The 23,413-nt window shown below is 41.2% G+C and overlaps 3 protein-coding genes across 5 annotated transcripts; 2 read left to right on the plus strand and 1 right to left on the minus strand.

The window, feature by feature from the left end:
• Positions 1 to 1,123: 1,123 nt before the first annotated feature.
• Positions 1,124 to 9,159, plus strand: LOC308121742 (transcriptional coactivator YAP1-like). 2 transcript variants are annotated; one of them, XM_080483182.1, is made up of 9 exons: positions 1,438 to 1,698; positions 2,053 to 2,313; positions 4,449 to 4,648; positions 5,443 to 5,597; positions 6,705 to 6,806; positions 7,056 to 7,156; positions 7,370 to 7,488; positions 7,725 to 7,825; positions 8,786 to 9,159. In XM_080483182.1, exons 2-9 carry the CDS (start codon positions 2,110 to 2,112, stop codon positions 8,965 to 8,967), a joined length of 1,164 nt encoding a protein of 387 aa, XP_080339308.1. In that variant the 5' UTR covers positions 1,438 to 1,698; positions 2,053 to 2,109; the 3' UTR covers positions 8,968 to 9,159. The 2 variants fall into 2 exon arrangements, with proteins under 2 accessions (XP_080339309.1, XP_080339308.1); XM_080483183.1 differs by lacking the exon at positions 6,705 to 6,806 and having other exon boundaries at positions 1,124 to 1,698.
• Positions 9,160 to 12,939: 3,780 nt separating this feature from the next.
• Positions 12,940 to 20,447, plus strand: birc2 (baculoviral IAP repeat containing 2). Of its 2 annotated transcripts, XM_080482781.1 has the most exons (14): positions 12,940 to 12,980; positions 13,441 to 13,525; positions 14,548 to 15,522; positions 15,615 to 15,895; positions 15,978 to 16,280; positions 16,438 to 16,726; positions 17,236 to 17,335; positions 17,453 to 17,531; positions 17,621 to 17,669; positions 17,866 to 18,108; positions 18,227 to 18,325; positions 18,576 to 18,731; positions 18,993 to 19,034; positions 19,777 to 20,447. In XM_080482781.1, the coding sequence occupies exons 3-14, from the start codon at positions 15,429 to 15,431 to the stop codon at positions 19,968 to 19,970; spliced, it is 1,929 nt and encodes a 642-aa protein (XP_080338907.1). In that variant the 5' UTR covers positions 12,940 to 12,980; positions 13,441 to 13,525; positions 14,548 to 15,428; the 3' UTR covers positions 19,971 to 20,447. The 2 variants fall into 2 exon arrangements, with proteins under 2 accessions (XP_080338907.1, XP_080338908.1); XM_080482782.1 differs by lacking the exon at positions 18,993 to 19,034.
• Positions 20,448 to 20,887: 440 nt separating this feature from the next.
• rpl23a (ribosomal protein L23a) lies at positions 20,888 to 22,941 on the minus strand (the record flags this gene model as incomplete). The annotated part of the gene is made up of 5 exons (XM_080482783.1): positions 20,888 to 20,972; positions 21,157 to 21,226; positions 21,426 to 21,602; positions 21,817 to 21,997; positions 22,872 to 22,941. 5 exons carry the CDS (start codon positions 22,939 to 22,941, stop codon positions 20,958 to 20,960), a joined length of 513 nt encoding a protein of 170 aa, XP_080338909.1. The 3' UTR covers positions 20,888 to 20,957.
• Between the last annotated feature and the right edge of the window lie 472 nt (positions 22,942 to 23,413).

Genomic DNA, 23,413 nt, shown 5'->3' on the forward strand with positions numbered 1-23,413 from the left:
CAGGCTCTTGCAGTCAGTTACAAAAACACTCACCAGCCTCATATGGGACAAGTTTGAAAGTGAGAGGTGGATCATCTGGTACAGCTCAAACCATATTAACTTCAACACGCTGTCGCCCATTGGAGATGACAGTTAACTTCAGGAAAGCTACAGCTGTGTCACCCACACGATCAATACCGTCCATGGTTTAGTCCAAAACTCCTGGTACCAGCCCAAAAATCTAAAATGAGAAACCACCCACCAATTCTGCAGAGGATGTACTTCCTCGGGGAGATTTGGCTCCCACAGGATCTCATCACATCGTTTTGTACGGCTGCTGTTTGGTCTTTCACCACTTTGTGGTCGGGATCTACAATCACATGGGAAAAGAACAGGCTTGGACAATAGTGGAAAAGTGTCTTTTCTTTTGTACTCCCCTCTCGTCAGAACTTGTACACCTCCAGGGTCGGGAGGAGAGCAGGTAAAGCCACTAATGACCTGCCACACCAGGCACACTGCCTGTCTGAACTGTTCCACACCAGAAGGCATGCCAGATCTCTGAGAGCCAAAGCCACATGCAAAGGACCATCCTCTAACAAGGTATCTTCATTATGAACAGTCACATGAACTGTGAGGGATATCTGCACTCACGTGATCAACGATATATGCAGATTATCTAACTAGGACTTCAAGTTTGTTTCATTTGACTTGCAGTTTCGTTTCAGTGCCCATCGATTCCCAATGAGCTGTGTTCAAATCTAATGCTTCTTATGTCACAAGTTCAAAGATGTAACTAAAATGCATATGATTGATCTGATATGGTGGACAGGAGAGAGATCAGTACCATGGTTTTCTTTGACTGACTTTTGCAACCAGTCAAATAAGGAAAACGAAGGCTAAAACAAGTGAATGACTGTGTGGATGCACAGCTCCAGTCCAGCCAGACATTTTTCCTGAGTGCAGGCTCTGGGCCAGCTGAGCTCCGGCTCAGTGTGCGCGTGTTTTCCACCAGAGGGCGGGACAGTGGCGTGCGCCTGCACGGGACAAACAGGCCTCATCAGGGGCGGATGTTTTCTCTGTGCAACTTCCCAATTCCCCCTCCCCAACCCCCCTAAAAAAGAAAAAGAAAAAAAAAAAAAATCCCAGACGAGAGAGTCAGTAAAATGAGCGAGGGATCCGGATCATTCGTCTCCTCTGTGGCTGGAAGTTGGTCAGATTCTTCTCCTTCAGCTGGAGAAACCCTCACAAACTGAAAACTGCACTTCATCACCTAAATCGTCAATTATGACCACGACATGTTTTTGAACCCAAAACAGTCAAAACAAGAGTTTCTAAAGTTTTGTATTTAAAAAAAAAAGGAAAAAAAAAAAAAAAAGTTTACATGTCTGACCCAAGAGTGAATTATTTGCTCTGCAAACTGCGGCAGCTTTAAACCCCGCAACCCCGCCCCTCCACACTATCACATGAATCTGGACTGAACGCTGGATGAGAAAAAAGTTTGGAGGTCTCGCGCAAGTCGCTTTCCTCCCGTCACGTTCACATATGCGTGTGTGTTTTTTCACTTCGAGCGTCTTTTCTGTGAAGGTTTACATCGGACATCGGGACCCGGCGGAGTGTTTTTTTTTTTTTTTTTCCTTCACCCGGCCGTGATTTCTCCGACTTTTTTTTCCCCCTGCAGGAATACAGAGAGAGGGGGGTAAACGGTCTGGCTGCTTGAAGGTATGTGGGAGGCATGTTGTACTCTGCGGAGATTTAATTTGAACACCGAGCCAGGCTTTTAATTTGCACTCCTTCGATTTTGTTTACGCAGTTGTTCGGTGTACTTTTCACGCCCGGATGACTTCCGAAGATATTAAAAGCTTGGAAAAAGTCAGACAAATAAAAAAAAAAAAAAAAAAAAAGTTCAAATGGGGTGGGAGGGGGTGGGGAGGAAGAGAGAAGGGGGGGTCAGGGTGGTTGGGGGGGGGGGGGGGCAAAAAAGTGTAAACAAATCCGATCATAACTGCAGCACACGCACTGCGTTTACTCCCAGTTTGTTTACCGAGCTCGGACGTTTTCTTTTTCCCCGGACAGATTCACTTCGACACCAAAAAAAAACACACACAAAAAAAAAAAAAACTTTGGGCCGACATGGACGCGCACCGCGACGCGCCTCCAGCCGGGCAGCAGATCGTGCACGTCCGCGGGGACTCGCAGACCGAGCTGGAGGCCCTCTTCAGCGCCGTGATGAACCCCAACAAGGCGGCCAGGCAGCCGTCCTCCCTGCCCATGAGGATGAGGAAGCTGCCGGACTCCTTCTTCAGGCAGCCGGATCCCCGCGGACACTCCAGACAAGTACTGCAAAGAAAACTGCTGCAGGAGCGGGGCTGCTCCACAAAGCAGTCCCCCCTCAACAACACACACACACACACACACACACACACACACACACACACACACACACACACACACACACACACACACACACACACACACACACACACACACACAACAGCTCTGCTTAACATACGGAATCCAAAGTAAATTTTCCTGTAATTTAATTCAAATGGTGGAGCTTCCACAAATTTTTACATTTATTCTCCCACAAATCCCTTTTTTTAATATTTAAAAATACAGTGTGTCAAAATATTACAATACTATTTAATGTCATGCTCTCCTGTTTTTCAATACTTAAAATTTCAATATTGCTCAAAGAATCCTGGCCTCTATGTTAGGTGTGAAGGAATAACATTGAAAACAATTGACCTGCTCATGATATTCACTATATCTTTATGAATGACTCACATGCAAAACAATTATATCCCTCCTGTGTTGAGAGTTTCATATTAGATTGGAAATCTAATGGGACAAGTATTTGTATGATATTATATTCATATGAATAGAAGAAAGAGAGGGAAGATGTCAGAAATACTGTGGGATGTTTCCTAAATAGTCACTGCATGGACTCAAAAAAACAGGAAAAAACAAAACACAGGTTAAAATTTAAGCTTGAGGTGTTTTTTATATTGGGTTTGTGTTTAACTTCTTGGTTTATAATAGTTTAAACGATAGGCAGAAGTTGTACTCTAGTGTTTCCAAGTATCTAGCTAAGGTCTTAAAATGTTTTGGGTATGTTAAAAAGTAAAAAAAAAGTATATTGTGTATTACAAAGTAATTAGTCTGACAATTGAGATGACACAGAGAGGGGAATAATGCTAGGTGTTATGGATTTATTAAAAGAGATTAAAAATAGTTTAGAATTGCAGCTTAACATAGGTTCTTGAGTCATTCTTGGGGCGAATTTAATAAAAAAGAGGTTTCATCTTAAATATGACAGGTTACTGCTTTTTTGTAGTTTGAACCATTTATCGAAAAAAGTTCATTCATTACTGACATTTCAGAAATTAAACTCCATCCATCAATCTTCTTTACAGCTTTATCTAGTTCAGTTTCCAAATCGAATGTGAATCAAATAATAAATTGCTTTCTGAATAGCTACAGTTCAGTGAACAGTTTTTAATAACCAGAGAATAAATGGAAAATAAAAATCAGCTTCCTGCACCAAGTAAAACACTGTTAATGTACCTTTATGTAGTTGTCCCTCTGGCCACGGTGAACTTCCAGCTTTCATGCACACAGCCACTGTTGACAGTTTTTGAAAGTTCAATTGCAAAGCTTGCACTTGTCAGGGCTTTTGTGCAGCACGAGTGTAGCTGCTTATTAACGTCACACTCACTTTCTGAATAACTGCTTAGAGTGGTGAAATGTATAAAAAATCTTGTTGACAGAAAAGACACACGACTGTGATTTGACTTTTGACTGCAACTATTTCAAGAGATGCTTGATTTGCCCGACAGTAAATAATCCTTGATTCTCATTATTCAATCTCTAGGTGAGATCAAGAATGATCCAGACTTCACCTGTCAGTCATTAACATTTTTGTCCCACTGCATGTGTGATGACCAATAAATATACCTGGCATAATGGATATTTAACCACCAAGCTGCCAGAGGTCCAAACTCTGATTATTCACTTTAAACTAAGAAATCCTATTAGTTTCATCAAAGTTTTTTATTCAACCTTGATTTCAATATTGTAACTGCAGGATTTTACAATCCAATCGGTTAGCTTTCCTTTCCCAATGTACTGTGACATCAATAATATCTACATTTTCCCTAAAATCGGCCCAGCAGACACAAAAAAACGAGGACCCGGCCACCTGTGGCGGAATTTCTCCAAACTTTTAAGGAAAGCAAATGGGTCAGCTTTGCTCATATAACTGACAGCAGGAGCCAGAACCTGATGAAAGGTGACACATGCTGGGCGTGAGACTGAGTAATTTCACTGTTCTTCCTTGTGAGCGCGTGTCTTTTCACCTCGTCTCACTCTCTCTGGTTTAAATCCAAATCTTTTCATCCTGCCAGTTTATGTTTCTGATTGCCGTTTGCGGCTTCCTGGCGGAGCTGTTAACCCTGCTTGTTTCTCGTCAGGCCAGTTCGGATGGAGGCGTGTGCGGCTCCCTCACTCCTCATCACGTCCGCGCCCATTCCTCGCCTGCCTCCCTGCCAGTCAACTCGCTCTCCACTCAGGCGGCAGATGTAGCAGCGACACCGATCATACCGGATGACATGCCGCTCCCCCACGGTTGGGAAATGGCCAAGACGCCTACTGGCCAACGTTATTTCCTCAAGTAAGGTCGTCAAGAAATGTCACCTGTTCCTCAAAGGGTTTCGGTTAACAATGATCACAAATTTTTAAAGCTTAAGATGACATATTAAGCCTGATTTTGAGTCGTATAAAGCAGAAATGACCAAAACATTTTATTTTGAGGAGAAGGATAAGGAAGAGAATGCTTTATTTGTCGTACGTAGAACAGATGTAGGGTGAAATTTAGTCTCTGCGTTTAATTTATGCCCAAGGAGCAGTGGGCATCTACTATGCAGTGCCGCCGGGAGCAGTTGGAGTCAAGGGTCTTGCTCAGGGACCCACAGTGGCAACCTGTCAGCTGTGGGATTCGAACCCGCAAACCTCTGATCACCAGCTCGCTTCTTTGATATCAAAGCCACTTCTGCCCTGAAAGAGCAAATTTTCCAAAATGTTATAATTAGAGTAGCGATAATAGAAATAGATAAATACATTTTAATGGAGAAAATAATATACCATCGAAAATGAAAGGGAAGCATTTACTGTCACACACTGACACTCAAACCAGGACTCAATCTGATGCAGTCGGACAGAGGTGTTTGGGTGGGTTCTGCAAGCTGAGCGGTTTCAGCCTCACGGGCTTTCCTCTCCTGTCAAAGGTCACTGCAGTTTACAACAACACAAACAGTGGCATGTGCCTGTGTGAGTGTAGATGCATGCGTGCATCTGGTAGTACAGGTAAAGCAGGTCCGAGGCCGAAACGTGCCTCCTGCGTCTTATCCATCAGGTGCAGCGGTTTGACAGATGCAGATGCGTTGAGACTTGTCGTGTGTTTTGCAGTCACCTGGAGAAGACAACCACTTGGCACGACCCTCGTCTCGCGCAGCTTCAGTCGGCTGCAGCGCAGCATCCCATCTCTGGCACCCCGATCCATGCCCACTCCCTCAGCAACCCAGCCCCCACTACGCAACCACAAAACATCAACCCAGAGACAGGTATCGCTTGAATCTTTCTATTTTAATGCGCCCTATCTCCAGTGGGTCAGGTCTTTGCTGGGTTTCATTCTTCAGGATTTCCTTTTGACCTTTACGCCCATGGCTCTGGTGACTTGGTGGGAATGATCACATGCACGAATTCAAGAATCGGACCAACTTTAGTGGAATAACACTGATGAGAGTCTTATGAAGGAAAAACTTTTTAACAAAAGTTAGCTCGTTCTATCTTACGGGATTTTTTGTGGTGAAAAACAAATTTGCACTAAACTGAGGGAAACAGGGTTTTTCTAACCTACTGCTGTCTGAAACGGTTCTGATTTGAAATGAATCAAAATTTTAAAAGGGTTTGTTCAACTAAATTACAAGAAAGGTGGTGGTTTGTGTCGGAAGTCCCTTTTAAATGATAATTATATCGCTAAAAAAACACTCAAACATCTTTGTTTATAATCCTTGATGATCGTTGTTCACCTCCATGGATTCATTGAATCCTGGTATAACTAATGAAGAGCAAAGCCAATCCCCAGTTGTTGGTGAAGTAATATACCAACATACATAACATACCAAAGCTGAGTCAAATAACAATAAAGTGAACAAGCACATGATTGTGATAATCTATCAAAGCAGCTTAATATTGGTGAATAAATGCTTCAAAGTTAGTTAATAGGTTTTTAAAAGAAAAGCACAGTCTCTACTCAGATACAAGAAATAGAATTCAAGCTACTCAACGAGAGAAATAATCCCAATATCCTGTGGATTTTTCCACATCAGTGCAGGCAGTGGTGGTTTCTGTGAAGCACCTGTATTGTAATTTAATTGAACAGACCCTTTGAGACTGAAGCCATTGCAGCTCCGCTGGTTTACCTTTCCTCTTTCTTACACTTGCTACATTCAGGCCAAATACACACTTCAGGTCGACTGGATTAGACAACAAAAAAAACTGTCCTCATCTTCCACTAACCCTCACTTCTGTTCATGAAATCTCTCCAAAAACCAGAAGGTACACAGACATTAGAGGATGTAGGCCGCATTCTACTTTTTTTTCTCTCAACGCTCCATGCACTCCATCTACCATTTGCCTTCTCACTGTGTACTTTCACTGCTGTTCAGGTCCACTGCCTGAAGGCTGGGAGCAGGCTGTGACTGCAGATGGAGAGGTGTACTACATCGATCACATAAATAAGAACACCACATGGGTCGACCCGAGTCTAGGTAGCACACTATCAAATTTGTGTCTGCTGAATTGACAATTTTTGTTTGTCAATGAGAAACCTTTTGTTCTAATGTCCACCATCAGAAGTTGCTGTTTGGCAACGACAAAAAAAAAAAGAAAAAAAAAAAGCTCGCAAAGTTTTGAAATATTTCTCTCATATATGTGATTGCTGAAATGTCTCATTAAAATGTTTTTAGACTTGTTTAAAAAAAAAAAGTTGTTTTTCTCTTCTTAATCTTGTGTTCCAGCCCAGAAAATGAACCCTGGTCTTCTTGGGTTGGCAATGCAGCAACGGCAGGAGAAGGAAAGGCTCCGATGCAAGCAAGGCCTCCCTCCACAAGTCACTCAGGTCAGAGGTCAAATATCATAATATTAGAGTGTGCTCACCAAAACATCCCACGTTTTTTTTTCTGCAACACTGATGAATTCTTCCCTTTGCTATCAGTTTGTTTCGTGCTATGAAACCACTGAGGCTGTTTGCTGTATGAATTAGGTGACACACGTGGGCTTTGTATGTGTGCGTGTTCACGTGTATGTGTGTGTGTGTGTGTGTGTGTTGCAGGAGGCAGGAGGAAGGAACCAGATGCCCGGTGGGATGGACCATGACAGGAGCTCACAAACACTCTTACCGCCCCTGGATGTCAGGATTAGAGCCCCAAGCTATGAACCGACACTCAATGGGTGTGTTGAGTATCCCTAACCACCATGAAGTGACAGAATGTCATTTGTAAAAATTCATTGGAAGAATAAAAGCTTTAAGAAGTATTTTCTCTTACAGACGAAAGCCATTTTTAAAAAGCAGAGTTGTTTTTAATCTGTATTTACTCTCTATTATGGGCAGGGTGTCAATTTGGGGTGTTTTTTTAACGGATGCTGAACATGTACAAAGTGATGTTCTTCTGTGTTTTCTCACGCAGCGCTCACTCTCGCAATGAGAGCACCGACAGTGGGCTGAGCGTCAGCAGTCTTCCCCGCACGTCGGACCACATGCTGAGCTCCGTGGATCAAATGGACACGGGTAATATTGACGGACACGCAGCCACAGAGAAGAAAAGCCATGACATGTTCCTACGCTTGTGTTTATCCGTAAAACAAAAGTAACAAAACAACACAGTCGTGTTCTGGTGTAATGATGCACAACCTGCTGATCTCGCTAGAGATGATGCCTTAGTATTGATCTTTTGAGCTTGAAGATGTTACTTCATTTAATCCTGAAGTAAGAACAGTGCCATGCTTTAGATATTAGTCATATGCAATGACAACTGTCCAGTAACGACTGAAGTTCAAACTTTGTTTTATAGCAATAGTGACAATTATAATTGTATTTCTGATTTTGGCATCCCAAACATATCCTCACTAATACAAAGCTAAAGGAAAAAGAAGCAGGAACACTTTTTCCACTGTTTTCTCTTATATTTGTGCACATATGCACTGGAAATGTTGTATTTCTGTGCATTGAATAGCATGGAAATTATTATTTTTTTAACATGAACAGGCATAAGCAACAGAAAAGTTCTCTTTAAAGAAACTATCAGATGTAGACTGAGATGTGTGGGTTTTTCTACCGTACTGGTTGGCAACGAGGAGATAGGAAGAGAGAAAAGAACAGGTTCAGGAGGAGCAAGAAACAAACAAGTTGATGTCAGAAGACACTAAACAAGAAAATGTGACTGGAATCAGGCTGAACTGTAAGATTTATCGAAGAGCAAAGTTTCAGGCTTGATATTTAAAGTAGAGAGTGTGCTTTTGTCCTGAACTGAAATGGGGAGCTGGATAGTTTAAAGCGCTTGCCTTCCATTCTACTTTTAGAAACTAAAGGGAGCCTCCACTGAACCAGCGCTCTGAGAACAAAATGTTCTGCTGGGATAATATCAGACAAATACCTTTTTGGGATCTGATGGGGCCTTGGTTGTTGCATGCAAAACTGAAATTGTTTGTTAATCTAATCCACTAACACTGTTCTCTCTCTCTCTATCAGGTGAGGGCGGCGACCCCCCCTCGATGTCCCTGCAGGAGTCTATGCCGGTGCTCCCCATGTCTGAGGGCGAGGAGCTAATGCCCTGCATTCCCGAGGGTCTGAGTTCAGACCTTTTGATGGACATGGAGACCGTTTTCCCTGGGTCGCACATGGACAAAGACAGCCTGCTCACCTGGCTATAGACACAAACAGCCACTGGTCAGATATGCTTTGACCTCAAATTTTCAAAAGAAGGACTGAGGATTTCTGAGAATTTTGGGGGCTTCAAAAGTGGTACAGAAAAAAACAAAAAACAAAAAAATGCAGAGACTATATGCTACTTTTTTTTTTTTTTTGCAATGGATCCTTATCACTACTCACACCCTGTCGGAATGAAAAAAAAAAAAAAACTGACTTTCAAAGAAGGTGGTAAGCTGCTGGTATTTTCCTCTTTTTCTGGACCTGGTTTTACAGAGACCCATGGCAGAGCATCCACGTTACTTAACACTCCCTTTTACACAGTCTTTAACCTCAGATGATTCTCCGCATGTCCGTCATTAACGGTATCACAGCTCATTTTAGACCACAGATTTCTCGGGTTTTCCTCGTTCAGAACTGGTATGCAGCAAGCATTCGATTTTGAATAGTCAATACCAGTATCTAAAATAATGTAAGATTTAAGTTTGGGGTAAAAACATATCTATATATATATATATATATATATAATATAACCCCAGTTACGCTCAGTTATGACTTGCAGGAAAACGGCTGCTCTCAGTGGTGTTACTTTGAAGTGATGTGCATGCACGTATTATGAAAAAACCCAAGTTCTGAAGAAAAGAACAATGAAGTTATCTGCCTTGACACTACATCGGTTGCATAAAACCAAATGTCTGCTCAAAGAACGTTAAAAGTTTTCCTCTCTCATGCCACAACAAAACACTAAACCAGGAACGGACGCGCCCTCGTGGTGAGCCAGCACACAATCAAAAGATAAGGCACAACTCTCCAAAAGCACATAATTTAAAGGGCTAAAAGCACAATCACTTAGTCTGATAGAATCATTTTGAAAACAAAGCCTTTCTAAAATACACTTAAGATTAGAAAACAAACAAACAATAAACTAACAATGCAGTCTTTCAAAAGTATATTTTTGACACGAAAGGATTTCCACCAGCGCGCTGTATTTTTGAATGATCATGATGTATGTTGTTGCAGGATACACTGCAGTAGCAATACAAAAAAAAACCCCCGGTTTTGAAGCTTCTAATATTAAGGTGATGTTTATGCTAATTACCTTTTTATATTATTTTTGTATGCGTTTTCTGGCAAATGATTTTTGTCCACACCAGCATTAAGTATTAACTTCACAAATATAATATTGATTGGAGGTTAGTTATTTTAGATTGCATTAAGGTGGACAGTCGTCATCTTTTAAACTCTTTACAGGCTGGATGGTTTTCCTCACCCGGAAATATGAATGAAAAAAATTCACTTATTTAGATGTGCACCCTTAAACGTCGAGATCAAATTAATTTCTTCTCTCTCTCTTGTGTTGGTATATTCTTAATGCTTTTGTATTCAAACGATAACGTCCATTCATTCATTCATTCATTCATTCATTCATTCATTCAGTGGCATCATAGTGTTTTCTTTCTTTCCCCATGAAAATACATACAAAGAGTACGTAATCATCTCTGCCAGGTTTTATCCCCTCACCTGCAAATCGGTGTGCATTCCTAATTTATGCTGACAATTCTTCAGGGGGTGCGATAGAAATAGTTTCTTTCAGATGCTCTTTTTCACATCATTTTAGGCATTTGGGTATTCCCAGAAACATAAGTGGTGTCTGAAACCTGCCGCCTCACATGCTCATTTTTGAAACTTTATTGAGAAGTGGTGATACATTTTGCATCATCATCATCACATGATTGTCCCAAGAGAAACGAATCAGTTGTTCACGTGAAGGAATTGTTTCGGGTGTTTATTTTAGGTTTTAGGACACAAACACAGCGAGAAGCCGAATCAGTTGAAACTTTAAAAACTGATGTCTGGGATGAACTTTAGTTTCCCAATCTGAATTTTACTAACGATTCACATGAAAGACGAGTTACTATTGAGGAAATCATGTTGACAAAGCCACGGTAAAAAAGAAATTATGATAAAAAAAAATCTTGACATATTATTCATATTAGTAGTAAGTCAATGCAACAATCATCAAGTTATACATTTCATCGCCTTTGGATCCCAACAGCTGTTCATAAAATATTACGATGTGAAAAACATTAAGAAGCGCGGCATTCAACCAGATATTACTACTTAAGGTTCTGCAAGCTCATTCAAACACCCGTCCTGGAATATACAGCCTCCAATTACATGGATCAATTAATTTCATAGAACAATGCAAAAAATTATTGAAATATTTGGATGGTACACAAAGCTTTTTCACCTTTACTCAAAATTCCGTCTTCATATCGTTTCAGTTTATAATTTATATTTATAGATTTGAAAAGTTTTCTTTTGGAGAAGCAAATTTCAGTCTCATCAGAATATTTTTAATTTTGTTCCCCAATACATACATTTGATGTGAGAAATAGCACAAAAAATTGAATCGAAATTTGTAAAGCCTTTCCTGAACTATAGTTTTCAGTGCTTTTATGATATTCGATTGTCACTAATCTGCCGTTAAATACTTTTCTGTAAGTGAAAGGGGAAAAGGTTGCACATTATAGATGGACTTCAGGCCTGTTCAGAGAGGCACAGCCAACAACGAAGCAAAGATCCTGTTCTTCCTCCTCACATGAGCATCATACTAAGTATTGAACCTCCATACAGAGAGGTCTTTAATCTTGTTTGGTAAAACTATATAAGTATATAATCTATTTTTATCTGCTAGGTTGTTTCTGCAGTGTGTTAATATTCGATGTGATTTTGAAGCAGTTTGATTGTTGATGAGAGCATTTCGTCTAACCAGCTTCCTTTTTTTGTTGTCGATACCGTACAAAGAGGTAAACACTTCATTCACTACATCCCCAGATGCAGAGCCAAGACCCCCTTTTTGGAAGCTTTTTCTGAAGTAAAGTACCCAACAACTTGCCGAGCAACTTCCCGTTCACACACGTAATGCAACACACTACCTAGCCTATTATTTATCTTAGCATGCATGACACTTGCTATGTATGTTACATGTATTGACATTTATTATCCTATTTACAGAGAGTTTGGAGTCAATCAGACTTGTTTTGTACCTTTTTATGCATGTGGTTTATATACATTTTTATTGTAATCGTGTTAAGGAGTTTCTGTTTTATTAAACCTTTGAAAATGGCTTAAGGCAATGTTTCCTGGTTTTCAGTGTAAAATTACACCTTTATACAATTAGAAAAAGCCAGATAGTCAGATATTGTTTATTGCCATTGCTCTACCCGTTAGTATGCTAACTTCAAAGTTGTTTCATCAAACTTTGCAGAAATATTCGGGGATTTCTTTTTTGTATGACTGCCATTTGGAATTTCCTGCAAAGGGGTATACATGGGCGTTAATGTCCCTGAGGGCTACCAATACATTGAGTACAACTGATCTTCAATACAAATATACAGTTAGTATAACTTATTGGATCTATGTTTGAAAAAAAAAAAATTTAATCAGCTGCACTAACTAGAAATGTTAAATATATTGTAAAAACAAATGGCAGAACACTATAGTGTTTATGCTATGGTGTGAAATGCTACAAAAATAACATTTATGCCAAACATGGTCACAGCAAATCAATAAAAGAAGTCTCTGTAGGACTTTCGGTCCTACAGAAACTTTCAGTTTTCATAAAGACAAAAAATTGAATGATTAAAATATTATATCACCTGGAAATTCACCGTTCTGTGACTTAAATTCAAAGAGGTGATCATTTTGATTATTCCCCTTTTGAGGTTATCGTCCATCATGTTCTGCTTCGTTTGACTGAGTCGAGAAATGAAAGAAAAACCTAAAGTATTCCTGGTACTGTTTTGTGGGGTTTAGGTGTTTTGAGGTGATTAATAACAAAACTTGGGGTATTTCACGTGAAGGGGAAAAGGTGCGTTTCCAAGCGCGTGCGATGACGTCATGTGGTGTTTAAGTGCAGTGGAAAGTTTTGAGGCGGAGTTCTAAAGCGCTGCCTTTTCTTCGCGTGCTGCGTTCACTGACTCAATGAACATCTGACCTTTACTCAAGCATCTCCGTAAGTATCTCCTTCAATTTCTCTACATTTTTAAAAATAAATGAACGTCAATAACAGCGTAATAACTTTGTTGGAGTGGTTCATTATAGTTCCTTGTGATCCTAATTAGTGTTAGAAAAAGCGATAATGTTCTTATATCATGAACGTTTTTTTCTTTCCATATACTTTATATACTATGGCAGGTCAATGATGTTGTTTTATATATTCTAACATAGCAAACCGAGATATTCAAGTATTTTAAAGACATAATTTCTAATAAATTAGATTCGTTTTAGCATAGTGAGTATCGTCCGATATGTTCATGTCATTGATTTAAAGAGTCGACGTTTGGGTGCTGTTCTAATTCGTAAACTCTCGGAAAGGACGTGAGGGTGAGATATAATGTGTTGCCCCGGGAATTCCTCCACATTTCAATCATTCTGAAGTGTTTTTTCGTTCCGTTTTCGATTCTCTCCCACAGCTCCGGGCAGCAAGAGGGGGGGGCCGTGACGAAGCTTCGGGACTTTCCGGCTGAACGAAACGAAGTGTTGCGATACGACACAGAGGTGAGTGACTGTGTGACAGACTGAAGAAATAATTAGTCTGATTCAAAGGTTGCCTGTCTTTGTGTTGCGAAACTCATTGTTGGAGGTTTTTATTTTACTTCCACATTGCAGCTGCACGCTAACAACAGCGCGTCACGAGCTGTAACGCGCTGTTGTTAGCATTAGCAGACGTCAGCACGCTCACGGCCTCGGAAATATATAAAAAAGGTTTTATCACTCAGAAGCTATTCTCCCAACTGTGTTGAATTAATTTAAACTGTTTAAATGTATAACTATATACTATGTGACAGATGCTTGGCTAGCAGACGTGAACACAAAATGTTTGCTAGTAATGTAGCTACGAGCTGTGAGGTCAGAGCAGTAAACATCAAATTATACTGATAAATATGTTATTATGACTGATAGTGAGAGGGTGAACTGTTATTAAATGTTTAGAAACATTTAACCTGTAATCGCCGGGTTCAGAGCTGGATGAGCTGTGTAGCTTCATTTTTCTGCAAACAATAGAGTCAGAAGGTTGGGATGTGATCACAGCCCTGGTATGGAGACATATCGCCTATAAAAAAGGTGATACTGGCAGCTTCTTTCAAAAACCTTTTTCAGGATGTGATTATTTTTTTGTGTGGCTTTACGCTGTTTGGCAATACCAAGAGTCATAATCAAATTCAGTCTTCTCTAATAATTTAAAATATAGGCGTATTAGAAGTGTTCTAATGACTCCTGCCCACAGTCTGATCTTATTCAAGAGACATGGCTGTTCAGTGTATCTCTGTTTTCATCTTACTGTGATTGCTTTTTGTGTCATTTGTTGTTTAGTGTATGTAGTTGTATTTTTGGGGGGTCATTTTACGTCTCCTTGGAGTTGTTTTGTTTCTCTGGTGTGATTCTTTGTATCTTTCAGCTTTGTTGTTGTCCCCCTGACCCAATGTTCCACGTCTCTTAAGGACTGTTTTGTGTGTTTTCCATATTCGCATGCATAGTTAGCATTATATAATTATGTCTTTTCTTTGTTTTCTCTGCAGGTTTGCCAACTGCACAGAGACGTTAACTACATTACCTTAAACTTTTTTTAATAGGGATTTTACTATTCAAATATGGAGGCTTAAAACACCTTAAAAAGAGATGTCCACCTCGGGGGGAGGGGTTTGAGAACACATATTCCTTGGTCTGTATGTGCATGTTTGTGTGTATGTACCTTTCATCCACGTGTTTATCGTAGTATATTGCTTGAATGCCTACTTGCATACTGTGAATTACTTACAACTGCATAAAAGCAGAGTTTAAATAGCTCACCCTTGTGAGTATCTCTTGAACAGTATTGGTGTGCAAAAAGTATTGTTTTATAGCTTTTAAAAAAAAATAAAAAATGGCAAGAAAAAGGCATTTAACAGTGGAGGAGAGGTGTTCTGTCATAATATCTAAAACTGTAGGTCTTTCCTACAGTGAAAGTCAAGGCGTGAGTGAGTACATTTTTTTTCACCATCAAAAGACATTTAGAAACTGGTTACACCTCTGATAGGGACATGTCAGGCTAACCCAGAGCCCCAACAGAAAGTTTCTGAGACGTAACGGCTTGTGTGAAAGGCGGCTCACAGGACAACTGCTAAATGGTGGTCGTATTAAGCAGGTCTCAGTTTCAACAGTGAAAAGAAGACCTGGAGCCGCAGGTTTGACAGGAAGAGTTGTAGCAAGAAAGCATCGGCATGAGATGGAGAACATCACTTTCTTCTTCTTAGACTTCATCGGAGGGAACCTTTCTCTTCTGCTCTTTTATTTCTGTCTTCTGTCCTTTTCTGTTTGACTGAGTGCATCTGTATGTGTGAACAAGACCCTGGCTTTTCTCAAACCCCTCTCCCTTTGAAGGACTTCTCTTTTGATTTAAATAACTTAAATCCCCCCAAAAATGGAAACTCTTGTTCAACTCAAAAACAACCCATTTCTGATGGGACTTTGTCGAAATGGGCCACCGCCTGATCTACAGTATGACAACTCCTCAGGTACATATCTTCATTTATTTAGATTTTTGCCAAAGGTCCTATGTTACCAAACTTATTTGTGATGTTTTTTTTTCTTTTTTTTTATCTTCCAGAGCTCTTCCGCATCTCTACCTATGCTCGTTTTCCTGCATCGGTAGTGACAGAGCGAAGTCTGGCGAGGGCAGGTTGGTTCTACACTGGCGTGGGCGATCGTGTTCAGTGCTTCAGGTGTAACGTGACTGCAGAGGGCTGGCAGGCCGGAGATTGTCCCACTGAGAAACACAGACAGCTCTCTCCCTCCTGCTCCTTCATCCAGAGCCTCCCCACCACAGCCAGCCTGCTCTCTTCCTCTCACTCGGCCTTCTCCCCACTTCGCATTGCTCCGGCGATACCGGTAAGAAAACAAGCTCGAGTTCTGGGGTGCATTTAACTCTCTCGTGTAGATTCTTAACATTTGGCTTCCGTTTGTCTTTTAGATTTCTGGTCCAGGCCCGGCTGCTCCGAACCCATCAGTGAGCCAGGGTGAAGACCCAGTGGGCTACCTGAACATGGCCTTCTCTGCCCCGCCTCCCTCCAGCCCCCTGAGCTCACGCGGTGTCGAGGACATGTCTCACCAGAGGCCGACGTGCCACAACCCCAGCATGCGCAGGGAGCAGGACAGACTGGACTCCTTCCACTCCTGGACGCTTTCCATCATCACTCCTTCAGAGCTCGCCAAGGCGGGTTTCTACTACCTGGGCCAGGGCGACCGCGTGGCGTGCTTCAGCTGCGGAGGGCAGGTGTGTGTCCAGCACACATCAGTGCTTTGTTTTAATTTTATTCTACTTAAAGCAACTTGTTTGAGATCATATATTTGGAAAACAAGTGGACGAGTTTGTTCATTCGGGCAGTAAAGTAATTCAGTTACATGACAAAGGGTTCTGTTCTTCTTTACAGTTGAGTAACTGGGAACCAGGCGACAGAGCCGTATCCGAGCACCAGAGGCATTATCCAAACTGCCGCTTTGTCCGCGGCGACCGAGCCGACAATGTGTCGCTAGCCGGAGCCGCAGCAACTGCCTCTCTGGCGGCAACTTCGCAGCTGTCATCTGGAGTCGTCACCCTTAGTAATGTGTCGAATCCTTCCATGCAGCAGAGCGACGAGAGGCTGCTCACGTTCGTCAACTGGCCGTCCCGTATCCCCGTGCGGCCGGACCAGCTGGCTAAAGCCGGATTCTACTATGTCGGTACGGACAGAATGAAAGAGACGCAGCGGTTCTTCATGCTGCATAACAGAAAAGTTGTTCTTAGTCTGAGTGATTAAAAGTCATTTCAGCTAACATATTAGTATTATCTGATTGGTATTACAGCTCATTTTGCCCTCCTCACATTTTTTGAAAATTCAATTAATACAAGAGAAATGGGATCCGTTTACTTTGGACGTGATGCTTGAGCACATCCAGTATATCTGGACTCGGTTTAAATGTTGATGGTAAATACATCAGAGAACTACAGGATTATACAATCAAATGCATTTGTGGACAAATAATAACTATGCGCTGAAATGTGACTCATTTAATAATCCATGATGGAAAACACCCCCATTTTGACTTTTCTAGTTGTTTTATTAGCTGTACGAGGTTTCCCCTCTTTGTGTTTTTTACAGCAGTCAGTTTCATGTTGTCATCTTGATCAAAATGACCACATTTTCCCCTTAAAGCTCAAAGACACTGAAAGTACCTGGTTTCACCTGCAGGTCGCAACGACGATGTCAAGTGTTTCTGCTGCGATGGAGGTCTGCGATGCTGGGAGTCTGGAGATGATCCGTGGGTCGAACATGCCAAATGGTTCCCTCGGTAAATGCTGTTTTTTAATTTTTTGGGGTATTATTTGAATTGATGTTAAACGACTTGGTTAATAAACATTTGCTGTCTTTTTTTTTTTTGTTTTTTTTGTTTTTTGTGGGATCGCAGGTGTGAGTATTTGCTCCAAGAGAAGGGACAAGACTTTGTTCACCAGATCCAGGCTCGCTTTCCTCGCCTGTTCGAGCAGGTTGGTAGAAAACTGAGGTTCCTGATTGTTTTGTGTCATGCAGCTCAGAATTACTTGATTTAAATGGTTTTGTTTTTTTTCCCCTGAAGCTTTTAACAAACGGAGACAGCAGCTCCAGAGAGTTTGTGGATCCACCAGGTGAGTCCGAATCAATCAAAGTATGTTACATAGCATCTCACCGTCGTATCACAATATACTGCAGTATTGTTTATTTGCTCAGGTTTGTCAGAATCTGTTGCAAAATTCACATATGAAAAGGTTTATAATGTCTCATCTCTGAAGTGTTGTGAGGTTCCAAACTCTGATGTGTGTGTCTGCGCTCTCTCCACCTCAGTGGTTCATCTCGCTCCAGGAGAGGAGCGCTCCGAAGACGCCGTCATGATGAACACCCCGGTGATCAAATCCGCATTAGAGATGGGCTTCGAGCGCAGTCTGGTCAAGCAGACGGTCCAGAGCAAGATCCTGACCAGTGGAGAGAACTACAGGACGGTCCAGGAGCTGGTGTCAGACCTGCTGAGTGCCGAGGACCAGAAACGTGAAGAGGAGCGGGAGATGCTGGCAGAGGCCATGGCATCAGGTGCACATCGTACATCGACACTACAGTGCTGAGAGATCATCCCATATCGTTATGTCAGCAAACAAGAATGTCTTCTTGATTTGTGTTTTATTTTTTTTGTTTTTGTTTTCTTCTTCAGATGGCTTCACCTTTGTGAAGAGGCACCAGGCAGCATTGATCCAGCGTCTGAAGAGCGTCGAGCCGGTCTTGGACCACCTGAGAGAGCAAAACGTCTTAAGTATGTTCAACTTCTTTCCAGGCTGTTTGGCAAATTGTTCCAACGTTTCGAGAATTTTGTTTCCATTACTCAAGAAAATTCTGATGTAGCACAGACCTGTGAGTCAACAGTTATGATTTTGTTTGTCGTAATCGTTTGCAGATCTTGCTGATGGTATACCATCTTAACGGTATCCATCAGTGTTCATGCACCCCTGAAATGGTCTCTGTACGTTCTAGTGTTTGAACGTTTGTTCCTTGTTGACGTGCAGCTGCCGAGGAGTTCAGTGGTCTTCAGGCTCAGACCTCGGCCCAGCAGCAGACAGCCCGGCTCATCGAGCTCGTCCTCACCAAGGGAAACGCTGCTGCCGAGGTCTTCCGCAACTGGATCCAGAAAAATGACGTCCACCTGCTCAGAGATCTCATGGGTATTTTTTTTTTTTCTGTTGGTCACAAAAAGAAACCACTGTGTCTCGTTTGTGTTTGTTAATTTTGACACTCGATACCTTAACATATTTTTGGGCATTGAGGACTTTGTGTACTCAGATGAGCCTGTTCAGTCATGGACGCCAGAAGCACTGTGATCAAACTGTAGCCGCGTGCTTTACTGCAGTCCAGACACAGATTCTTATTTCCATTGTGCATTCACCAGATCCTGAGCTAAGTGCATGTTTCTTTCACACTTTCAGCACAGTCAAACGAAGCTGCATCACCAAGTCAAGATCTTTCAGGTATGAGGACACTCCTGAGCCTCAGGCAGAACAAACTGTGCCTGACTGACTGATCAAGAAGATTTCACTTTTAATTGCCTTTCTTTTCTTCACGCTGGTCATGTTATTGCTTTCTGGATTCTAGAGGGTCATAGTCATGTAACCTGCAGGACAAAGCATAAGTTGGACCATTCTTCCTGGAAGAATTGCTCAATTATTGGAAAAAAAACCAAATACTTGCTTTGACTTACTGGCCTAATGTGCTATACTTATTCTCTCCTACATTGTAGAAGCATGTAAAATGCATATCTTATTTATGATTGCATTGTATTGCAAAACTACAAACAGTACATGTTAAAATGAGAGTATAAGATGGCAACTCTCCAGTTGAATTTGGTGTAAATGTTACTTAAGGTGCCATTTTGTTATGTGGGAACGGAACGTGCAAAATAGGTATATTTCAATACTAAGACATGACAGTTACTTTTTGCTGCTCTTGATTTAGAAGTTCACAAAATTCTGTAAAAAAAAACTAAAAGTTGAGTCCTGTGCTGCCTCTATTTCTCCTGAGCTTAAGTTGTAGATTTTAACTTGAGAGCAGCTGTCTGTGTTACTACCTTAGTAAAGAACTGTATGAACTAAAGTTTTTAATGTGTTTTTGATGTATTTTAGATGGAGGAGGAACTTGAAACATAAAATCCATTAAGACGGTTTTCATAAGAACTGAATTGTAAGTTAGATGTATCTTTTTCTTTCTTTGCAGACCTCCCGATGGAAGAGCAGCTGCGTCGTTTGCAGGAAGAGCGAACCTGCAAGGTGTGCATGGACAAAGAGGTCAACATCGTCTTCATCCCGTGTGGACACCTGGTGGTGTGCAAAGAGTGTGCGCCATCGCTACGAAAGTGCCCAATCTGCAGAGGCCTTGTTAAAGGCACAGTTCGAACCTTCCTCTCATAACAGGGTTGAAACTTGTGCCAGTTTTGTGTCACAATGTGACTGAATGTAAGCAATATATTCGACTAATGTAGGAAGGGGTACACTTCTTTCCTAGTATTAGATATAGGGGTTTTTGTTCTAAGGGCTTCTGTGGCCTCAAGCCTCCCAGGATTTCATGCAGAATTAGATGAAACTCTAGACAGCCAAATCTAATCAGATGTCAAGTCTGATTCAGTACAGAGTTCTGAACATTATCTGATGCCACCTAAATATATTTCTGGGTAAAGATGGCTGCAGTGATCTGGTTTAAAATGAACATGTATACATTTCCATGGATGCTTATCATCACTTGTGCTGCATTTTGTGGAAATAATGGAGCATGGTGACCCGTCGGCAATCAATTTGTTAAATGGCTTTTTGTTCACCTATTTAGAAAGCCATATTGTCCTTTTCTGATGTACCACCAATCTGTCAAATTAAAATGACAATTAATTGGTGAAGTGTCTTGTTGTACAAATGTTTTCTGAATAGTGATGCTGTCATGGTAATAGATCAAGACATCATCCTGTGGTGTCAAGGTATGATGGTGGCAGGTCTTAGAATTAACATTAAGTAGCAAAATCCTAAAGTAAGACCGCCAACGACTTTACTGGAGTCTTTCATAGTATAAAATGGATACCATGGCCAGTTGTTTAAGCAGTAACCTACAACTTTAGAATAGTCTTTTCTAGTAACCCTTAAACAGTATGGCAGAATACTGTAAGATTGCATAAACGGACTAAAATCCAGCCCAAATCAAAAACGGCTCAAGCCCCCAACATGCCCAATTTAGAAAAGACGTTTGTACCTTCTAGAAAGGTTTTTATACATTTACAAACCATAGAACAACCATCATAATAGTTCTTGAGTGCAACAGCTTCAGTGTGTAAAGATACCTCACAAATTCAAGGACAATTACAACTTTTGTTTATACAAATATTTATTCATCCACAAGTCTCCCCAGTCTGTTTAGATGATGCCAATCTGGAAAAGAAAAAGTACTAATAAGATTATGTTCATCCACACAAGAAAGTTGATTCTAGCCAGTGTTTCTGGCATCAGTGGTTCCTTTGAAATGCATCAGACATTCAGACCATATTAAAAAGTTCACATCATGTGCACAGAAATGAAAAGCTCAACTCAAGTTCCCGGATCAATGAATCCTCACCTTGTTTGCAACATCCAACGCATCATAATCTGGTGCGAGACGTACGTACGCCTTCTTCTCACCGTCAGGCCTGAAAATGGGTTGAGACAAGAATTTATAAACGTCATTGAAGGAGTTGGATGAAAAATCCCAGAGATGTTTGACAAACACTTGCAATAATGGCTCCCAGACAAGTCTCACATTTTACATTAGTCAGAAATAGTGTATTAGAAAACTGATAGTATTGCCTGCTTGAGCTGCACTAACGAAATCCAAAGCAACATCTTTACCTGATGAGGGTGTTTACTTTGGCGACGTCAATGTCATACAGTTTCTTGACTGCGTGTTTGATCTGATGTTTGTTTGCCTTGACGTCCACGATGAACACGAGTGTGTTGTTGTCTTCAATCTTCTTCATTGCAGACTCTGTTGTCAAGGGGAACTTGATGATGGCATAGTGATCCAGCCTAGTGGAACAAATATGTAGAGAAACAATCAGACATGCAATGCTTGGTCGAAAGCCTCACTGGACATCAACGATGAATCAATTATTGAAGAACTACTATCTGGGTGCATCAGTAGTTTGTAAAATTGGACTCATGCTTTTTCATACTTTGATCGCATATAATCATCACATGCACCGGGTTTGAAACGTTTCACTACACATTCATGGTAACTCACTTGTTCCTGCGGGGAGCACTCTTGCGAGGATACTTGGGCTGTCTGCGGAGACGGAGGGTTTTAGGGCGACGGAAGGTGGGAGAAGTCCTGATCTTCTTCTTCCTCTGACTGTGTACACCTTTGAGCACAGCCTTCTTGGCCTTCAGGGCCTTGGACTTGGCCTCAGTCTTGGCAGGGACAGCTAAGACAGAAATAAATTAAAAGTGAGTCACAGGGTTACTGGAGAACACCTGCACAGTGTAGTACCAATTAAATGTTGAATATCAAAAAGCTAGATTACTACAGTGAATTCCTAAATAGTTTTAAAAAAAACCGGTGGCGCTGTCATGAAAAACTTTAATTGTGTGTGAAATACAAGCATACATAAGCCCTCACTCCGGCATGGGAGTACACCTGATATCTGAGTGTAGGAAAACTAAACATTTCCGTATCAAGTCATGAACAATTACTTTCAATAATCTGCATCTTGTGAGTCTAAAAGTCACATCCAATATCCCATTCCTGATATTTACTCCTCGCAAAACCTCAACACTGCTAATGTTGCTTGCGAATTTATTACATTTAGTTCCCGACACAGGGTGATTCTTTTAAAGCCTATGGAGGTTTACAGTAGTTGTACTTTACATGTAACACGAGGGAAGTCAAACACTTAGCAGCTGAAGCGACGCTCCCAAGCTGCGGAGTAGCAACACAAGCTAATTCACAACGTGTTCTAATAGTAGCTGGATATTAAAAAGCAGCACGAACCCAACTCATTTGAGTCGTGATTCTACCTTTGCCGTGGTAAATGTAGTGAACCTTTGGGAGGAAAATGACCTCCTTAAAAAGACCACGTTTTGTTAAGCAGCGTCAACATGAGCTCAGCTAGCATCACGTTGCTACATACATGCCGGAGCCTAGCAAGAAGCCTTGGCTACATATATACACCGCTGACAACAATATAATAACATAAAGTAAAACATAATCGATCCATCTCTCTATATCGAAAACATACATTGACTGAAAGATGCGCTAACTATAGGATTCATTGATTAAAAATGATCGGACTGACGGACCTTCCTTCTTCACCTTCGGTGCCATGTTGAGAAAGGAAGAAGGAACGGGGTTTCCTGCAGTGTCAAGCATGGGCGAGATTTTGAGGTGAATGTATCGCGATAGTTCAGGCGAGTACCCCAACGGAGAGGGATTCTCGGAAAACTCGTCCACAAAACTGCAACCCCGGACAAATTTCTGAATTTTTGGGAGAAAATATATCCTGTACAATGTAGTTTTACATATTATTTCTGATTGATATTTTACATATATTTCATATATCTAGTATATGTCCATATATATTGAGTATGGCATCATCTGGCTTTTTATTCTCACGAAGAATGGTCTTTGTGCACATGACGCAGTGCTCGGACAACTCGTCCACAATGAAGTGGACCTGAAGTTAATAATACGAGGGAACGATATTTAATCCGTGATCGTGGAGCCGTGGCTCTCGAGATGCTGCAGCGCTGCGCTGTCAGCTGCGTGAGATATATAGTTAAAAATCTGTTTTTTTTCAAGCTTTTCATCGTAACATCATTGTAACCAACTTCACTTTAGTGTC

Source organism: Lipophrys pholis, assembly GCF_963383615.2.
Source record: "Lipophrys pholis genome assembly, chromosome: 16".
NCBI classification, from domain to species: Eukaryota; Metazoa; Chordata; class Actinopteri; order Blenniiformes; family Blenniidae; genus Lipophrys; species Lipophrys pholis.

Coding starts and splice junctions, on each gene's coding strand:
- LOC308121742 (XM_080483182.1), top strand. CDS start 2,110: ATGGACGCGCACCGCGACGCGCCTCCAGCCGGGCAGCAGATCGTGCAC. Junction 7,489..7,724: donor TATGAACCGACACTCAATGG/GTGTGTTGAGTA, acceptor TTTCTCACGCAG/CGCTCACTCTCGCAATGAGA. Junction 7,826..8,785: donor CGTGGATCAAATGGACACGG/GTAATATTGACG, acceptor TCTCTCTATCAG/GTGAGGGCGGCGACCCCCCC.
- birc2 (XM_080482781.1), top strand. CDS start 15,429: ATGGAAACTCTTGTTCAACTCAAAAACAACCCATTTCTGATGGGACTT. Junction 16,727..17,235: donor AGCCGGATTCTACTATGTCG/GTACGGACAGAA, acceptor TTTCACCTGCAG/GTCGCAACGACGATGTCAAG. Junction 17,670..17,865: donor AGAGTTTGTGGATCCACCAG/GTGAGTCCGAAT, acceptor TCTCCACCTCAG/TGGTTCATCTCGCTCCAGGA.